The 16,788-nt window shown below is 58.4% G+C and overlaps 5 protein-coding genes across 5 annotated transcripts; 3 read left to right on the forward strand and 2 right to left on the reverse strand.

The window, feature by feature from the left end:
* Positions 1-1,040: 1,040 nt before the first annotated feature.
* GLRG_09819 (uncharacterized protein) lies at positions 1,041-1,834 on the forward strand (the record flags this gene model as incomplete). Its single annotated transcript, XM_008100504.1, has 4 exons — positions 1,041-1,167; positions 1,263-1,314; positions 1,426-1,609; positions 1,667-1,834. 4 exons carry the CDS (start codon positions 1,041-1,043, stop codon positions 1,832-1,834), a joined length of 531 nt encoding a protein of 176 aa, XP_008098695.1.
* A 1,157-nt stretch (positions 1,835-2,991) lies between these two features.
* On the forward strand, positions 2,992-4,516 carry GLRG_09820 (homogentisate 1,2-dioxygenase; the record flags this gene model as incomplete). Its single annotated transcript, XM_008100505.1, has 2 exons — positions 2,992-3,059; positions 3,184-4,516. 2 exons carry the CDS (start codon positions 2,992-2,994, stop codon positions 4,514-4,516), a joined length of 1,401 nt encoding a protein of 466 aa, XP_008098696.1.
* Positions 4,517-4,586: 70 nt separating this feature from the next.
* On the forward strand, positions 4,587-4,766 carry GLRG_09821 (uncharacterized protein; the record flags this gene model as incomplete). Its single annotated transcript, XM_008100506.1, has 1 exon — positions 4,587-4,766. The coding sequence occupies one exon, from the start codon at positions 4,587-4,589 to the stop codon at positions 4,764-4,766; it is 180 nt and encodes a 59-aa protein (XP_008098697.1).
* Positions 4,767-5,289: 523 nt separating this feature from the next.
* Positions 5,290-5,756, reverse strand: GLRG_09822 (uncharacterized protein; the record flags this gene model as incomplete). The annotated part of the gene is made up of 3 exons (XM_008100507.1): positions 5,290-5,340; positions 5,423-5,615; positions 5,677-5,756. The coding sequence occupies 3 exons, from the start codon at positions 5,754-5,756 to the stop codon at positions 5,290-5,292; spliced, it is 324 nt and encodes a 107-aa protein (XP_008098698.1).
* A 672-nt stretch (positions 5,757-6,428) lies between these two features.
* On the reverse strand, positions 6,429-14,689 carry GLRG_09823 (alpha-1,3-glucan synthase; the record flags this gene model as incomplete). The annotated part of the gene is made up of 7 exons (XM_008100508.1): positions 6,429-8,909; positions 8,996-9,340; positions 10,026-10,363; positions 10,440-10,681; positions 10,748-13,785; positions 13,865-14,125; positions 14,186-14,689. 7 exons carry the CDS (start codon positions 14,687-14,689, stop codon positions 6,429-6,431), a joined length of 7,209 nt encoding a protein of 2,402 aa, XP_008098699.1.
* Between the last annotated feature and the right edge of the window lie 2,099 nt (positions 14,690-16,788).

Here is a 16,788-nt window from a genome sequence, read left to right on the forward strand (position 1 = left end):
CCGTATGTGCCTTGGTCCATGCCCGTTTCGGACAATCAGCCAACTCGAATGACAGACCAGTGACAGACCACCATGAGCTGCTCCCATCCTTGACTCTCATCCCATTCTCACCGTGTCGCATGCCCGACACCAGAGCAGCAGGTCAGTCAATCAGTCAGTCTCGCTTGCTTCGCTTCTCTTCTCTTCTGAGCACCAAAAGATGGCCGAGGTATCCAGGCACCCAGGATGGATGGTCATCCCTTCCCTGCCAGCCCGGACCACCCGTCGCTGCTTGCTTGCTTGCTTGCATCCTCGCAACGCAACGCAACGCATCTCATCTCATGAGCTTTCCCGTGTCACGCGATCCTCTGCCGGCGCCATTGATGGGCGTTTACCCCGCCCGGTCTGACGAAACCGTAATGCATCACCAGTCTAACCCGGCCCGCCCTCGCTCTCCATGGACAAGGGAGGGAGGCAGCTGAGCTCTGCTCTGCTCTACCCTGTCCTGCCCTGTTCTGCCCTGTCCTGCCCTTCCCTGCCATAGCTCGACCTGAATGGCACCGCTACGCATCCAATACCTAGATACATCCAAGTACTTCAATACATCGCCATGTATTTCCCGCCCTTCACACTACCCGTCGGAACATCGGATACATCCTAGCTATACTGCCTATCCTTCCTCGACCTGCCCCTTTCACCCCTCTCGACCCCTCTCTTTTTTGCCTGTCTTGGACCGGCACCACGAGGTCAGACGCCCGACCGCATCGACATCCATCTACCTTCCTCTTCTCCCCCCTCCCCCCAATCCTCTTCCCTTCTTAATCCCCTCTCCATCCCACTTCTCCTCCTTCTATCCATCTCACACTCAAACACCGCCTACTCATCACTAGGTAATAATAGCCACCCCTCCCTTTCCCCCATCCATTGGCAACCAAGAGAGCTCTCGTTCCTGGATCCGAGGAAGCTCACCCTTCACATGCACCGGAAGCTTCGGTAGCTGACCTTGTTGCTTCCACCAGACAGTCCACAAACACTACACAAAACCACAACCAATCGCCACCATGACGGAACCGCTTACCAAGGTCGACTCTGCTGTCGGAGGTCTCTCCCAGTCCCCCCCAAAGGAGCACAAGACCCGCCGTCAATCCTCGGCCGCCGCCCCCGGCGTCTACAACATCAAAGACCTCGGTACGTCCCCGTCCCGGCCCTGCCCTCGCCAAATCCTCACCGAGCGATTACTCGGGTGCCTCGGGACCCCGCTGACATTGGGTGCCCTGTAATAGAAGAACAAAAGATTGAGCTGGAGCTCGCCCCGGAAACGCAACGGACAGGATGGTAAGTCACGTCACCTTAGTTTAGCATGTCATCCGTCCTTGAATGACGTGGTGTCGGGGGGGGGGGGGGGGGGGGTCTCCCACTTCCGTGCCAATGGCTGACCCCTTGCAGGAAGATCAACACTTCGTCCTCGACAGTGGAGGACAAGGAAATCCTCAAGCTGCCGCTCTCGCAGCCGCCAGTCAAGAAGATTGACCTACACTTCCCCCTCGGCATGGAAGTCACGGCACGCAACCTCAAGGGCGTAACAATAAAGGACGCACTGGACGCCATCCACAAGGCATATAAGAAGAGGGTAAGAAACCACCATCTCCCGAAAATAAGTAAGTAGACCTGTGCTAATCCACAATAGGCGGATGACGAACTCGACAAGCCGTACCTGGCAGGCTTCGAATGGGATAAGGAAGAGTGCTGGACCCGGTTGGTCGTTCACCTCCAGAAGCAACCCGCGACAGGAGGCAGCGCCTTCGGCGGCGGCGGCAAGAAGAAGAAGAACAAGAAGGCCGAAGCCGAAGAGTAAAGCCCCCCGCATGTCACCTGGCACCTGGCCCAATACTTGGTGACCGAGAAGCTGCCTCGCTCTGCCTCGGAGCGGCGACTTGGCGCAACGGGATATTGCGATAAATTTGACCAAACGCGGGTGTACCCCAGGTCACCGATGCCTACTTTGGAGCTTGACGCTCCCAAGGTGTACAGCTATTAGTATGGTGGTCGATGTCGTCAGGCCGTTGAGCGAATGGGTTTTAGTGGTAACAGCTTGGCCATTGGCTCAATAGACTCGTTGACCTCGTCACTTTTACCGTACATAAGCTTGTGATATATCTGTCTACGTGGTTCGCGGAATAAAGCCACGCCCCCACCGTTGCATGTGAAGCTCAATTTTCTGTCATCGGAGTGGCATGTCGTCCGGTGCGTCCATTCCGGCTTTCCTGCAGCCATCGTGACCCACACAACCCGGTTGGACTAGGGTCCTGAGCGCACCGAGCGGGAATCATCTAAACTGCCACCAACGGATATGTAACTTGGACCAACACGGCATGCCCATCGACTTACTCCCTATGCCTCGGCCTGGTAAAGATGCTCCTTGCAGAGCTCGAGACGTTGTTTCGCCGCCGCCGCCATCAAACTGTCGGGCTCCACCGAGGCTGACTAAATACAAACAACCTTTTTGTACAGACAAGCCGACCTCTGCCTAGCATCAATGGAGTCTTGTCCCATAACAAGCTCTACGAGGGCATTGGACGTACGAATCCAATCCGAAAGGCAATCTACGGAATAATCCCCGCCATCTCTATTTCCAAGGCCCTGTCCTGCCTACCTGAGTGAGCAAGTGCCCGAGCGGGTTTCCCCTCACGTCTCCAATCCGGAAATCGGAATTGGAAAGCCTAGGAACCGATGCCGCCACCCCTGCCCGGCTACCATCGGCAGTCGTCGCTTCTCGACGACTTTAGCACGCCGTCGACCGCGGAACTGGAATCACTGCCAAAACGGACATCTTGCCCCAACGTCATACAGAATGGTCCGAGAGGCGGGGAGCTAGAGAGGCGGGAGGGGGAGGATATTAGAACGCCGTGTCCTTCCTTTTCGTCCCGACCAGACCGATCCCATCTCCAACCACCACCGGCCATCAAGCCAGACTCACCCGAAGCTTGAGAACCCTCCCATCCCTCCGCCATCATGCCTGTCACAAGCTTCGACTTCCCCGAGAAGTATCGCTACCAGATCGGCTTCGACTCCCACCTCGAGTACGTGCAACACATTCTGCCGTCCCCTCCGTGGCGTTCTTGATTCCATTCACATCCCTATATATCAACCTTGCCGACTGAACCCCCTCACGATGCCAGCACGCTGACACTTCCCTATTCACAGATCCGAAGCCGTCCCCGGGTCCCTTCCCATCGGCCAAAACTCTCCACAAAAGCCTCCCCACGGCCTCTACGCCGAGAAGCTCTCGGGCACCTCCTTCACCGCGCCGCGCCACGACAACAAGCAGGCCTGGCTCTACCGCATCCTCCCCTCGTGCGCCCACCCGCCCTTCACCGCGACCACCGCCCCGTCGCCCGAGACAAGAGCCCAGCCGTCCAAGCTGCAGTATATCCCCAACCAGCTGCGCTGGGACCCGTTCGACCACGATGAGGCCACGAACTGGGACTTTGTTGCTGGCATGCGCCTCGTCGCCGGCGCGGGCGACCCGACGCTGAAGCAAGGCATCGGCATCTACGTCTACGCCGCTGGCAAGAGCATGGACGACACTGCCGCCTTCTACTCGGCTGACGGCGACCTGCTCATCGTCCCGCAGGAGGGCCCCCTCGACATCCGTACCGAGCTCGGCTGGCTTCTCGTCCGCCCGCTCGAAGTCGCCGTCATCCCCCGCGGCATCAAGTACCAGGTCCACCTCCCGGCCGGCCCGGCCCGGGGCTACGCCCTCGAGTTGTACCAGGGCCACTTCGTCCTGCCCGAGCTGGGCCCCATCGGCACCAACGGCCTCGCCAACCCGCGCGACTTCCAGGTGCCCGTGGCCTGCTTCAGCGAGGACTTTGGCGCGACGGCTCACGAGGGGTCGGGCAGCTACACCGTGACGGTCAAGTTCAACAACGACTACTTTGAGACCACGCAGCAGCACACCCCCTTCGACGTCGTCGCGTGGCACGGCAACTACTACCCCTACAAGTACGACCTCGGCCGCTTCAACACCATCGGCACCATCTCCTACGACCACCCGGACCCGTCCATCTTCACCGTCCTCTCGGCGCCCTCGGGCGTGCCGGGCACCGCCATCGCCGACTTCGTCATCTTCCCGCCGCGCTGGCTCGTGGCCGAGGACACCTTCCGCCCGCCCTACTACCACCGCAACACCATGTCCGAGTTCATGGGGCTGATCACCGGCGGTTACGACGCAAAGCGCGGCGGGTCCGGCGGGTTCGTGCCGGGCGGCGCGAGCCTGCACAACACCATGAGCGGCCACGGCCCGGACGCCGAGAGCGGCGAGGGGGCGAGGAACGCCGAGCTGAAGCCGGCCAAGGTCGGCGCCGGCAGCTGCGCCTTCATGTTCGAGAGCTGCGCCATGGTGGGTGTCACCGAGTGGGGCCTGCGGACGTGCCAGAAGGTGCAGCAGAAGTACAGCGAGGAGAGCTGGGGCGCCGTGCCGGTGCACTGGAAGAGGCCGGAGGGGGTTCCGTCCGACGGGCATCTGCTAAAGTGAGGGGCTCGGGCCCGGGGCTGCGGTCTGACACGGGGCGTTTCTCAAAAAGTTGGATATCTTGACGACGTATATGACTTGGGGGGGGAAGTATCACCTTCTCCCCGCTTGGTGCGACAGCTATAGCAGAAAAGTAGTTGGTCGAAAGGCAACCCGTTTTCATTTTCAAACCAACGTCTCTCTATATGTATGCACGAGAGTGCCAGTGTTCACCATGTTCCGTCTTCACATGGTCTCCTTTCCTTTTCACTAGCCGATCACAGTCTTTTTTTAAAACCCAGCTTCCACGTTCCCTCGGCTACAGATGACGGGTTGGGTCTCCAGGTTCTCGGCGATACGAACAAGGGGGGGTTGGCGCTTGGCGTCGAGTCGAGCCTTTTCTCGGGCTGGCTTCCTACGGATAGCGAACCTCGGCCCTCTCGGTATCAACACGTTCTGTCCCCATATGTCTGACCGCTTCCTTTACATCCTTTTGCCTGGTGCTAGGTGCACTCTCGGCTCAGAAGTCTCTCGGCTCAGAAGTCTCTCGGCTCAGAAGTCTCTCGGCTCAGAAGTCTCTCGGCTCAGAAGTCTCTCGGCTCAGAAGTCTCTCGGCTCAGAAGTCTCTCGGCTCAGAAGTGGCCACGGCCGGAGCGTGGTTGAGTGTGTGTGTGTGTGTGTGTGTGTGTGTGTGCGCGCGCGCGCGAGAGAGTATGACCGGCATCCGGAGGAAACATCCCGTCCAAGTAATCGTGCCGACAACACTGATCGGGGCTATTCTCACCGTTGGCAGCCTATCAAATCTTATCACGGCAGTATCCGATGGTAGCGCCGGCAGCAACGCATTTCTATCGAAAAAAAAAAAAACGTCAGCCATCGCGTCCCTGTCGTCCTCAGGGGGGCGTCGCCGGTCGGCGGGAACCTGCTTACATCTGTCCATTCGCAGTTGTTGATGGCCTTGAAGTTGGTAAAGGGCCACCAACCGTGCTTGTACCGGTGGCACTCCTGGAAGTTCTGGCCGTAGTAGCCAGGATCCCCGGTGCCGGCACAGGCCTTCACCGTGTCCTCGTCCGAGGCGATGTCTTGGATCCTGCCCTGGTACTCGACGTTGTTCCTCACGCACCTTGGAAAAAAGGTCAGTCAAGTTGGCCCTGCCGGGCAAGCTAGAGGGGACCAAATCTCACCAGCAGTTCTTGTACTTGGCACACGCTTGCGCCGAAGAGACGGCAAGCGCCAACGTGGCGAGGATTACTGACAGCTTCATGATGGTATATGCGGGATCGAAGTGCTGACGGGAAGAAAGCAAGGGAGCGGGACGAGGTAACGTATTCCTACAGAGAGAGCATAGCTAGACAGAGACTACAAACCAGAGGAGGAGAAGGCCGGCACTATAAATACAATTGCGTTCAGAAGGTATTCACGCTGCAGCTATTGGACGGATCGGCCTTGATTGCGACGGGGAAAACTATAAAGACATGCATAACGCGCAATATGGAAGGATGCTGGGCCATGGTGGCTCTGCAGAGCCGGGCTTCCGAAGACCCTCCCCAACAAAGCCTTTTTGAGGGTTGAAGAACCGCTTCTCGGTTATCCCGTCACGGGTGTCGCCGATACTCTTTTAGATTGCATCGTATACATGGGACCAATCAAACGCTGATTACGATTTATTCCAAGCGGTTCTGGTTCGGTGGACATTGACGGGCATTCTCGAAGTGGGAAGTGATCGTCACATGCCGGGGGCAACCCAGCTTGAGACAGAACCACACAGGGTTATTGAATCAATGCCATTAACGCTATTACCGTGGTAGGTTGGGGTCGTTACTACGAGGTTCGTATCTACTCAAAGAAAATTACAGGAAATGCTCTATCCTCCCATATAACCGAAAACACATTTCATAGCCTTTTTTTTAAAAAAAAAAAAAAAAAAACATGTCTTTTAAGGCTTGCTGACCTGCTCCTTTCTGAAGAACTTGAAGTAGCCAAAGCAGATGAACAGGTTGAGTAGCAAAACAACCCAGAACCAGCCGTTGGCGAAGGCGACGCCGAGACCCTCGCTGATGTCGGGGAAGACAGTCGAGGGGCCGACGTTGTTGGGGGCTGTGGCGCGGCCAAGCATGGTGAAGATGGAACCGAGGACCTGGGCCCCGACGCAGGCGGCGGCGACGTGAACACGAGTTAGGGTCAGCATGAGGATCATGCCGATACCCGCACCCTGGAGGCCGTCGAGGACGCCGAGCCACAGCCAGAGGATACGGCTGAGGACGGCGCCGGCGACGACGCCGCCGGCCCACGGCATGTAGACGCCGATGCGCGATGTGCCCCACCAGATCTGGGCCCAGCGCGGGGCGCCGAGGCCGACGGCGAACATGGGGAACAGCCACGGGTGGCTCTCGCTGGCCTTGGCCAGGCCCCAGAGGACGATGGCCCAGACAAAGATGAAGAAGAAGAGGGCGAGGATGACCATGCTCCAGACGGGCACGTGCTGGGACGAGAAGAGGAAGAACCAGTTACGGCCGAAGAGGGTGCTGAGGAAGTAGTTCTGGATGCAGACGGCCATGAGGTACCAGGCGATGGTCCTGCGCTTCAGGAGCGTCAGCCACAGCTGGGGGATGGGGCCGGGCATCTCGCGGTAGAAGTCGGGGAGGCCGAGGTAGAGGATGGCGCCGACGGCCCAGAGGAGGAGGGCGGCGGGCGCGCAGACGGCGAGGAGCCAGGGCGAGCCGGCGAGGGTGGGCTTGGCCACGCTGTTGGCCTCGGCCTCGGAGACGAGGCTGCCCCAGGCCCAGAGGGCGAGGGTGTAGAGCTGGGTGAGGCCCTGGATGATGGCGAGGCGCTGGATCCACTTGGGGACGGTCGAGCCGCCGTCGGTGCCGAAGTTGAAGGCGAAGGCGAGCGAGCCGGACGAGGACGCGAAGGCGTAGAGCCCCGTCGCCGCGTTCTGGAGCCACACCTGGCCGCTGTTGTCGGCGGCGAAGGGGGAGAAGCCGAGGAGCATGAAGGCGATGCCGTACACGATGTACGGGACGGACAGCGGGTAGAGGAGGGGCACGGTGCGCGACATGGTGTACCACACGAGCGAGGAGCCGAGGTAGACGGAGGCGATGATGTAGAGCTTGGAGGCCGTCTGGCCGACCTCGCCCGTGAGCAGCGTCACCTGGTACGAGTTGGTGGCGATGATCTGGTTGAGCGCCAGGAGCATCGAGTACACGGGCCAGTCGCCGAGGCGGTACTGGAGGTACTTCTTGAAGCCGGTGGGGGGCACGTAGTCCTCGGGGAGGTCGAACTGCGCGTTGTAGGAGCCGGGGGAGTCCGGGGGCGAGCGGTCGTTGTAGCCGTTGTTGTCCGAGGGCACGCGGCTGTTCATCAGGCCGGAGGGCAACCTGCTGCGGCCGCGCTCGCGCTCGAGGGGCAGGCTCAGCTTGGACGAGGACCTGTTCTTGAACACGCCCAGGCTCAGCTTGGAGGCGTTTGGCGACGAGGGGCGCGACCTCGAGCTGCCCCGCGGCGACGACGGGGAGGCGGCGCGGCCGAGCCGGGCGTCGAGGTACATGTCGAACCACTCCTTCTCACTCTTGATGAGGTAGTCCTCGATGCACAGGTCCGACATGGAGTTGCCGGCGTTGAGGCTCTTGAGCTTCTCCTCAAAGTGGTGGTAGAACTCGCCGTTGGAGTCGGTGAAGAAGGGGTCGACCTGCTGCAGCTTGTAGTCGTGCCTGTCGCCGACGACGTCCTCGACGCTGAGCATGGAGGCGCGCGAGGTGTTGTCCTGCTGCATGCCCAGGCCTAGTCCCGGGGGCGGGAGCGGCAGGGTGTCGGCCATGGAGAAACCGGAGGCGTCGCGGCTGTGCGCCGGCTGGTGGTGCTGTTGCCCGGCAGGTCCCGGAAGCGAGAAGTTGCGGCCGTGTCCGAATTCGTGGGCCGAGTTGCCCGAGACGTTGCGGCCATGCTGGGGATCGCGGTTGTACGGCCCCGGCGAGGCCGCGCGGGAGCTGTAGGGCGAGTCGGCATACATGGCCACCGGGGACATGGAGGGCGAGCCGGGAGTGCTGGGGTACCTGGGAGTCTGCATGCCGGAGGTGTTGCGGCCGCCGTGGAGCGTGGTCGCGTCGTCGTCGTAGTCGGACACCTGGCGCATCCACGCCGGGGTGCGGTCGACGAGCTCGACGTCGTTGCGGAGGGGGGCGGCGATGGAGCTGGCGCGGCTGTGCTTGACGAGGACGTTGCCCTTCTTGACACCCTTCTTACCGTACTTTGCGTGCGCCTTGATGACGCCGCCCTGGAGCTTCTCGAGCTTCTCGAGCCACTCGGCAACGGGGAATCGCTGCTTGGCGGACCAGGCGCGCATCATGGCTCGGGTCTTGGTGTCCGTCTCGAGGGCGTCCTTGATGGCATGCTTGAACTGCTTGGTGAGATGGGCCTACGAGAGGGGGGGGGGGGGTCCAGGTCAGTCACGTTGTGTTTTCTTCTCCACAAGGTAGAAAAGCAAGGGAAAAGGAGACATACCGCTTTGGTCGATTCGACCGTGTACCACCATCCGGGCATCTGACCGAGACCACCGACGCGGGCACCGACACCCAGAGCTCCCTTTCGGCCGAATTCGACAGCGACCAAACCGAAAGGCTCGTCTCTGGAGGGGATCAAGGCGAACTCGGCACCACTGAAGATGTAAGGCGGGAGGGCGGTGAACTCGGGCTTGGAGAACACGCGACCGGGGTAGAGCTCCATGAGCTTGGCGAGCTTGAGAGCGGCGAAGCGTCCGTAAAGATCAATCATGGGTCCGATGGTAATCAATTGAGCCTTGGGGTAGGTATCCAGGACCCATGGGAAGATGTCGGCGATGAGATCAACCTATTTGCGCGTTAGCACCTTTTGAGCTCGAGAACAGCCATTTCCCGCGAACTATTGCGATTGTTTTCAAGTTCCCGTGCTTGTTGGCTCCGAAGTTCAAGGTCTAGGACTTACGTTCAGGGCGGTCCACCGACATCGCCTACTGTGCATAGCCATACAATGTTTTGACAGCATAGGTATGACTCGGCTGCGAACTTAACAGGACGTTCTGTTAGAGACCTGATTCTGCTTCCCGGACCCAACTATTGAATTGTGCCCAGATACCGTCTCGTCTGCTCTTCGGTGACTGCCGACACTTGGACCCATGTACGCAACGCGCTTGCTACCTCTGCATTCTCATTTCTTGCAAGTTACGAGTATTGCTCAAACCAAACTTTAATGTGTAATTATGTCTGTTTTCATCAACTTCTGATATTCGGCGCATAGGACGCCCGCGTCCCAACTAATCGCGAGGATCGTGAAAGGCAGGCTTCAGGACTGTGTCATACCTAGTAAGCAAACTTTTCCTTACGGATTTAACTATTATCGTCGAACTTGAGCCTTTATGTTTAGTTCAGGGCTAGTCCGTGACTAAGATCTGAACTTGTGCCTACCAGTGGCTTATTGTTTGCTGGTGCGAGATGCCGAACGCACCTATGTTACGTTCCAACGGGGGGGGGGGGGGGGGGGGGGGGGGGTCACATACGCCCTTCTGCAGAGACCAACGTCCGACGAAGACGAACAACTCGGCCTCGGGATCGACGTTGAGTCCGGCCCATTCCTGAGCCTGTCTTCTCAGGTCACCACGGCCGGCTTCGTAGGCAGGGTCGACCTCGATCTTGGGCTGGTTCATGAAGTCGGTCTTGTCCCACTCGGCGGTATCCGTGGGGTCGGGGTTGGGCAGCTGGCCAACCTTGGACAGACCCCAGAAAATAGGGTAACGAGCGAACGAACGGTCACCGTACTTGCGGGAGACACCGACGGCACCAAATCCATTCTGGTGGACGCGGAGGTAACTGGCGCCAGCGTGGAGAAGGTTGAAAACTGCTTCTTGTCAGGACGCGTGCCAAGGGGGCGGGAAGCGTGGATGATGGGGAGAGGGGGGGGGGGGGGTTCTTACCTGAGCCGTACTGAACGTACTTCTTAACGACCTCGATGCTCAAGTTGTAAGCTTTGCAGACTTCCTTGCTCTCCTCAGGAGTGCGCATCGGCCAGAGACCCTGGAACTCGGCGTTGTGAAGAGACAGAGCAACTGGGATCGTCTTGGGAAGCAGGTAAAGAGGAGCAATAGCGCCGTGGTAATCGTTAATGTGGTACAGATCAATGGGGAAACGGTTGCAGGTCTCGGCGATGCATTGGTTCCTATCAAACCGGTTAGTGACGCTGTCTTCTAGACTCGATGGCAGGGGGGGCAATGACGAAACTTACCAAGCAGAGTAGTAGATGGCACTCTCGAGGTCGTCCATGCGCGGGGGGTAAGGCTCAGACTTGGTCTGCTTCCTGAAGACGGGAGCATCAAGCAAGACGTAGGTGATGTTGTCCACAATGTGGTACTGAACCTTGATCTCGTACTCTGAGTCCATGATGGTGACGTACATGCTGGGCGCCGGGCTGTCCAGGGGGTACTGGACATCACCGACGCAGGGCACAACCCAGATGAGGTCCTGGTGCTTGAGAGCCTTGCCCATCAGCTGAGCCATGACACCCAGACCACCAATCTTGATCTTGATGTTCCAGTCGTCAATGTTGTACTCCATGGTGGCGATCAGGACCTTGCGGCGCTTGTTGCCGGCAGTTGCTGCGGCGGCGGCGGAGACGAGGTCGGTTGAGCTGCGCATGTTGAGGGGCATGGCGCCGGCGGCGCCCATGAAGGCGTTGCGGGTTTTCTGGACCATCATGCCGAGCTTGGAGGTCTCGTGGACACCGTGCTCGTTGAACTTGACCTTGTAGAAGGAGCGCTTGAAAGCTTGCACGGCGGCGAAACCGCTGAGGACGGGCACAATGAGGAGCAGAAGCCAGAGCATAAACTGAACCCACATGTTACCCCAGGGGATGAGCTGGTACTGCAGGGTGGCATCGTTCAGGACGACGCGGAAGGCCAGGTACGGCTTGGGAGGGGGCTTCGTAATGTTGACGGCGTTCTGGAACAGCGACGAGGGAGGCAGACGCTCGACGACGTAGTCGCCGTCGACGTCACCGTAGATGAAGGACTGGTCGGGCTGCTTGTCCGGGTTCATGCCCCAGATGCTCAACTTGAAGTAGTTGGGCCATTCGTCCATGTAGTGCCACGCCCACTGCGACGCGCTCTCGTGCTTCAGGGACATGGACAAGCCGCTGTCGAAACCGAACTGGTTGAACTTGCCGACGGCGTACATGTGAGGGATGCGGCGCGGGATGTCATAGTCGAGGTCGGCGTGCACCTTGTACGCGCTGGAGCCGAGAAGCTTGCTGTAGTACTGGACAACGACGTGCTCGCCCTTCCACTCCTGCTCCTTGGTGCCGTTCCAGGGCTGCTTGACGACCTTGGTCTCGGTCTCGTAGGGGGCCCAGTCGCTCCAAGAGGACTCGAAGTTGGTCGAGTAGCGGAACCTGCTGGCTCCGGCCGAGGTGTGCTTGAGTCTGAGAGTGCCGTCGGCGTCCTTGGTCAGGAGGGTCGTGGAGTAGTTGGCCTCGTGGGGGAAGACGATGCCGTTGTCCAGAGAGCCGATGCGGAAGAGGAACCTGTCAGTGACGTTTGTCGACGTCTGCCCGCCAAACACGGTTGCGTTCTTAACGACGACCTGGTGCACACCATGCTTGACATTGACCAGGTTGGCCTTCCACGAAAACACAGAAGGCAGGGCGCCCGTCCACTCAGAGACGCGTTCGGATATGTCTGCGCACTGGATGGAGCTTTCGTCAATCGAGGGGACGCTGTTGTCGTCGGTGTGGGACTGGAAGCTGACTGCGTTCTTGAATAAATCGCAGTCCATCTTAACGGAGTAATGAAGCTCAATGGGGACGGTGTTGACGGGTTCGTTGGACTGGAGGCGGGCATCATGGCCGGGAACAAACTTGGTGACGCCAACGGGGGGGTTCTTGAAGTCGGCCTTGGGTACGTAGGCGCGGAACTCGAATGGGGCCAGAGTGATGTTCGTGAAGCAGCCGTTAAAGCCCTTGTTGTTGGCGTAAGGGAGCGCCACGGTCGATGCGTCGAGCGTGGTCTCCTGGTGGGGGAAGAACAGGTTCTTCACCGTGGTACCGGCCTCAAAGGGGGAGATGATGGCCTCCTCCTTCTTGCTGCAATCGACCTTGTATTCGCGGGTGACGTTGTAGTTGTGGTACAGGAACCAGATGGGAACGGGGTTCTCGCCGAGGTCCTGGACGCCGAGCTGGTAACGCATTACGCTGAAGAGACCGGTGGTGGTGACCATTCCGGAGTTACCAGGGTATACGAGGTCATCGGTTTGGTTCGACAGCTGCTCGAGCCACATGCCGTCCTGGAGAACGGGGTACTCCTTTCTCAGATGGTACATGTGCTTGAGGATGTTCCTGATCGGGTGGCTGGGGTCGCGGTGATCATAAGAGACGGTGTCGTCACGGCATCCCTCGCGTGCTTTCGTGAGGGGCATCTGGAAATAGAGGGTTGCGGGCATGGAGTAACATCCGTGCTGTTGCCAGGCGGGCGCGGAGGCGAGGGGTTGACGGCCGAACATGTAGTTCTGCGCCGTGTTGTCGAGGACGTAGAACGCCTGCTCCTCACCCCACGTGAGCATGGGAATGCCGGGCAAGTGAAGCGTTGTGATGAACAAGCCCATCAGACTGCGCTCGTGACCGACTTCAATGGCAGGCCAGCGGAAGGTGTCCTGGTTCATGGCACCGAACATGTGGCGGGGGTCGACCTCGCCGGTGTTGGCGTTGATCATATCGTTGGACCGCAGGACCTCGTTCCAAGCCTCGACAAAGTTACTGGGCACATCGTAGCCGGCCACACCAGTACCGTCCATACCTAGGAAGATGACGAGGAAACGGTAGAAGGAGTAGTGGAAGGCGGCGGAATCCAGGGCCTGGTGGCCCTCGTCGCGGATGAAGATGTCCATGTCCTTTGCCTTGTCCTGGGTCGTGTTGTAAGCAGTATTGATGTCCTTGAACCACTGCTCGGGAACGCGGCCGCGGCCGATATAGATGGAACCCATGGTGTTACCGCCCGTGATCTCGCCGGGGAGGAAGAAGTTTTCCTTGCCGACGGCGCGAGCGCACTCACGCATCTTGTTGGAGAAGTCGCCCTGGGCGTCAACCGTAACCTGCAGCGCCTTGTCAAATCGGAAACCATCGATATCCAGCATCTGGATCATTATGCACGAGAAGTGGGCAAGCTTCTGGTTGACGGCGGGGACCCATTCTCTCAGTCTGTCCTGGACGGAGGCGAACTTTGTCAACTGACGCCGGTAATCTGGGTATACGCCAAAGGCCTCAGTGTCACCGAACTGTCATGGTGTCTCGGTTAGTTATCACGCCGCCTATCGAAGGTGTCGAATCAATGGGGGGATGGGAATAAAGCCATACCTGGTCAAAGTCACCGTTGTAGCAGCCTCCGAACATGTCGTAGATGTCTTGGGGAACTTCCCTGCCCTCTTCGAGGTAGAGACGAGGAAAGTGTTCGCAAGTCTCGTTGTACGCTGTCGGGAAGGTCCAGTCGAGATACTGTCGGTCCGTCTTGTAGACAATCTCCATCTCGTGGGGCTCGAACGGCGCCGAGCTGTTGAGGTAGTCCTTGAAGCCGATCAGGTCACCCATGGTGGCCATGGTGTTGTCGAAGATGATGTACTATTTGGCAGGTCAGTCGCGCATGGTTCTTGAGAGGCACGTTGTGCCTGTCCGACTTACCATTCCACGGTCGTGGATTTCCTGGATGGCCGATCTCCATTCGGTGATGTTGCCAAAGTGGAAATCCAGCAGCGTCTGATCCAACGGCGAGTACGAGTCGTAGTTCCATGGCGCGTTGATGAGCATCGATCCTCCAAAGTAGATTCCCTTGATGCCCATGCCCTGCAGGTAATCCAGAGTGTCGACCAGGCCGGCGACATCACCGCCCCATCGCAGCTGCGTGCCCGTGATGTCCTGCTCGAGTACGGTTCCGTTCGCGTTGTCGTTATCCGGGTTGCCGTTCACGAATCTGTCAAGCATGATGGTGTAGAACGGGAACCGCCAGTTATCCGGCGACGGCGTGTGCTCGTGACCCTCCCATGTTCCATTGTAGAATATGGGATCTGTCGCATCCTTATTCTGGTTTAGGTTGTAGTCGACGAACTGCTCCTCGTACCTGAGGCCATTAACATTACGGGACAGGAAGCCCAGTAGTAAGAGCGCTTTCAGTTCCCCGAACCACATATTGGACGGTTGTTCTGAGAGAGGACGCCCAAGTGCGTCCTCGAAGCGAGAGGGGATAGACGCTGGCTGATTTCAATACCGATGACGATAGCTCCCGGACAAAACGATGCACTCAATGGGGGGGGGGGGAGGGGGAGAGGGGGTAAAGAACAAAGTCAATAAGTTATAACAGCATTCATGAACTGGCGGAAGCGAGTGATGCCAGTGTTTGGGGATCCGGTTTGAACGAGAGACGATGGATGGGAAAGATGGATGAGCGATAGTAGAGATGCTCCCTTTCCCACAAAATACACAGCCCGAAGCAGAAACGAGAGCTAGGCAGGAAAACCAGAAAGCAACGTACGTCAGAGATTGGGGGGTCTACGGGATCTATGGACTACTTTTACTATGGGGGGTGGAAATCTTTGAACACCACGGCATTTTGCTGGCCTGCTTGCTCCGGCCTCCCATGTCTTCGGCCGGTGGTGTGCGCGCGTGTGCGTGTGAGTAGGTTGAGTGGTAAGGGGTGGCAGGAGGATGCATGGAGACATAGTCAGACCCGCCCCGTATGGCCAGCATCGCCTCACGAAAACTAGGGACATCAGTTAGGTTAGCCGTCATGTCCTTCACCTGCGGAGACTGCCATTCTAGGATACGAGCTCGACGTTTACTCATGTGTGCATCATACGTATGGAGATGGCCCTCTCAGTGGTGTCCCTCGGCTTTCCAGGCAGGGTTGCGGAGGCTGGCCGATTGGATACTATGAATATCCTCCCAGGCTATAGGCCAGGTTCAGCTCGAGGTGGACTCTGGCCAACAAGAGAGATCGTCCCGGTCGGGAACCCGGGTGTTGGAGAGTTTGGGGGGGGGGGGGGGGGTCCTCGTTCAAAGTCGTCCACAGTTGGCGGCGGCGGCGGCGGCGGTGGCATCCTTCTCACGCGTATCCGTATGCTAATAGCATCAGTACCAACTGACGAACTCTTCCGCGGTGCCCGGGATGGGTAGCGTAAAAGGAACTTTAGCAACACAGGTCAGCAGGGGGTGGAACTGCGCAGGAGGGGGGGGGGAGGAAAAGTCGGCCCTGTTGAGAGTGATGGGTTCTTTGCTGCGTCTTACCCAGTACATCTTTGGACTGACATGGGTGTCTGTTTTGTTCCCGAGAATCTACTCCGTAGTTGATCCCAGAATCCTCCCGGGATGACTCGACTTGTGTGGCCAGGCAAACCCTGAGCCGGCAGAGAAAAGCTTCAGTAGCTTGAACGCCAACACATGGCAAAAACAAGAGGCTTGTGCATGCCGGTTGGGGAGGGGGAGGTTGGACAGAAGATAGGAGGGAGGGGAGGATAGGAGAGACCGAGTGCTATCGGAGCATTGCATAGCATTGCATTGCATGGCATTGCATACTTGTTCGTATAAGACCGCCCAGTAGCGAGCGTATTGTGGTTCTGGGCGTTTCTCAGTTCTGGATTCGCGGCAGAAGACCCCCTTCTTCCTTCTTCTCCAGCCTTGACATGTCTTTTTCTTTCCCTGTTCCATTTTGTCTTTCATGCATTCATGCCCACACACACATTGGTAAGAGAATTTTCGGGAAGACTCTTCCTTCCCATGTGTGTGCGTGCGTGTTTGATAAGGAGACGGAGCCGCCAAGCGAGTCAGGAGGCGGCGGTGCCACAACACCCCACTCCCGGCGGCTGGGATGGAGCGAACTGAGCGTGATTATGGAATCCCTCTCGGTTGGTTACCCTGTCTTGTCGAATGTCGACAGAGTGTACGGTTTTTTACGTCACGTAATGGGCTTAGCCTGGACAGGGTCTGCGACAGCTTCATTGGTGGCGAAACGGTGCATGCAACCCGTGGCTTGCTCTCACTGCAACGGCAGACATGGCAAACGGGGTGGGTTATCGGTTGGTTATCAGTCAAGCCGACAATCGGTCACCTTCCTTTTCTCATCCTTGCAATGTGTAGAGAGATACTGAAGTATCACCGTAGGTAGCCCTACCTGAACCATGCATGATTGTCTGCTTGCTTTGCCCGCCTAGGCACGGTAGTGTACTACACTAATATGGATAAATATCCTTCTCTCGACCTCCGGGCCCCCCTAACCCGGAAAAGGATCGCCA

This window comes from Colletotrichum graminicola (assembly GCF_000149035.1).
Source record: "Colletotrichum graminicola M1.001 genomic scaffold supercont1.52, whole genome shotgun sequence".
In the NCBI taxonomy this organism is placed as follows: Eukaryota; Fungi; Ascomycota; class Sordariomycetes; order Glomerellales; family Glomerellaceae; genus Colletotrichum; species Colletotrichum graminicola.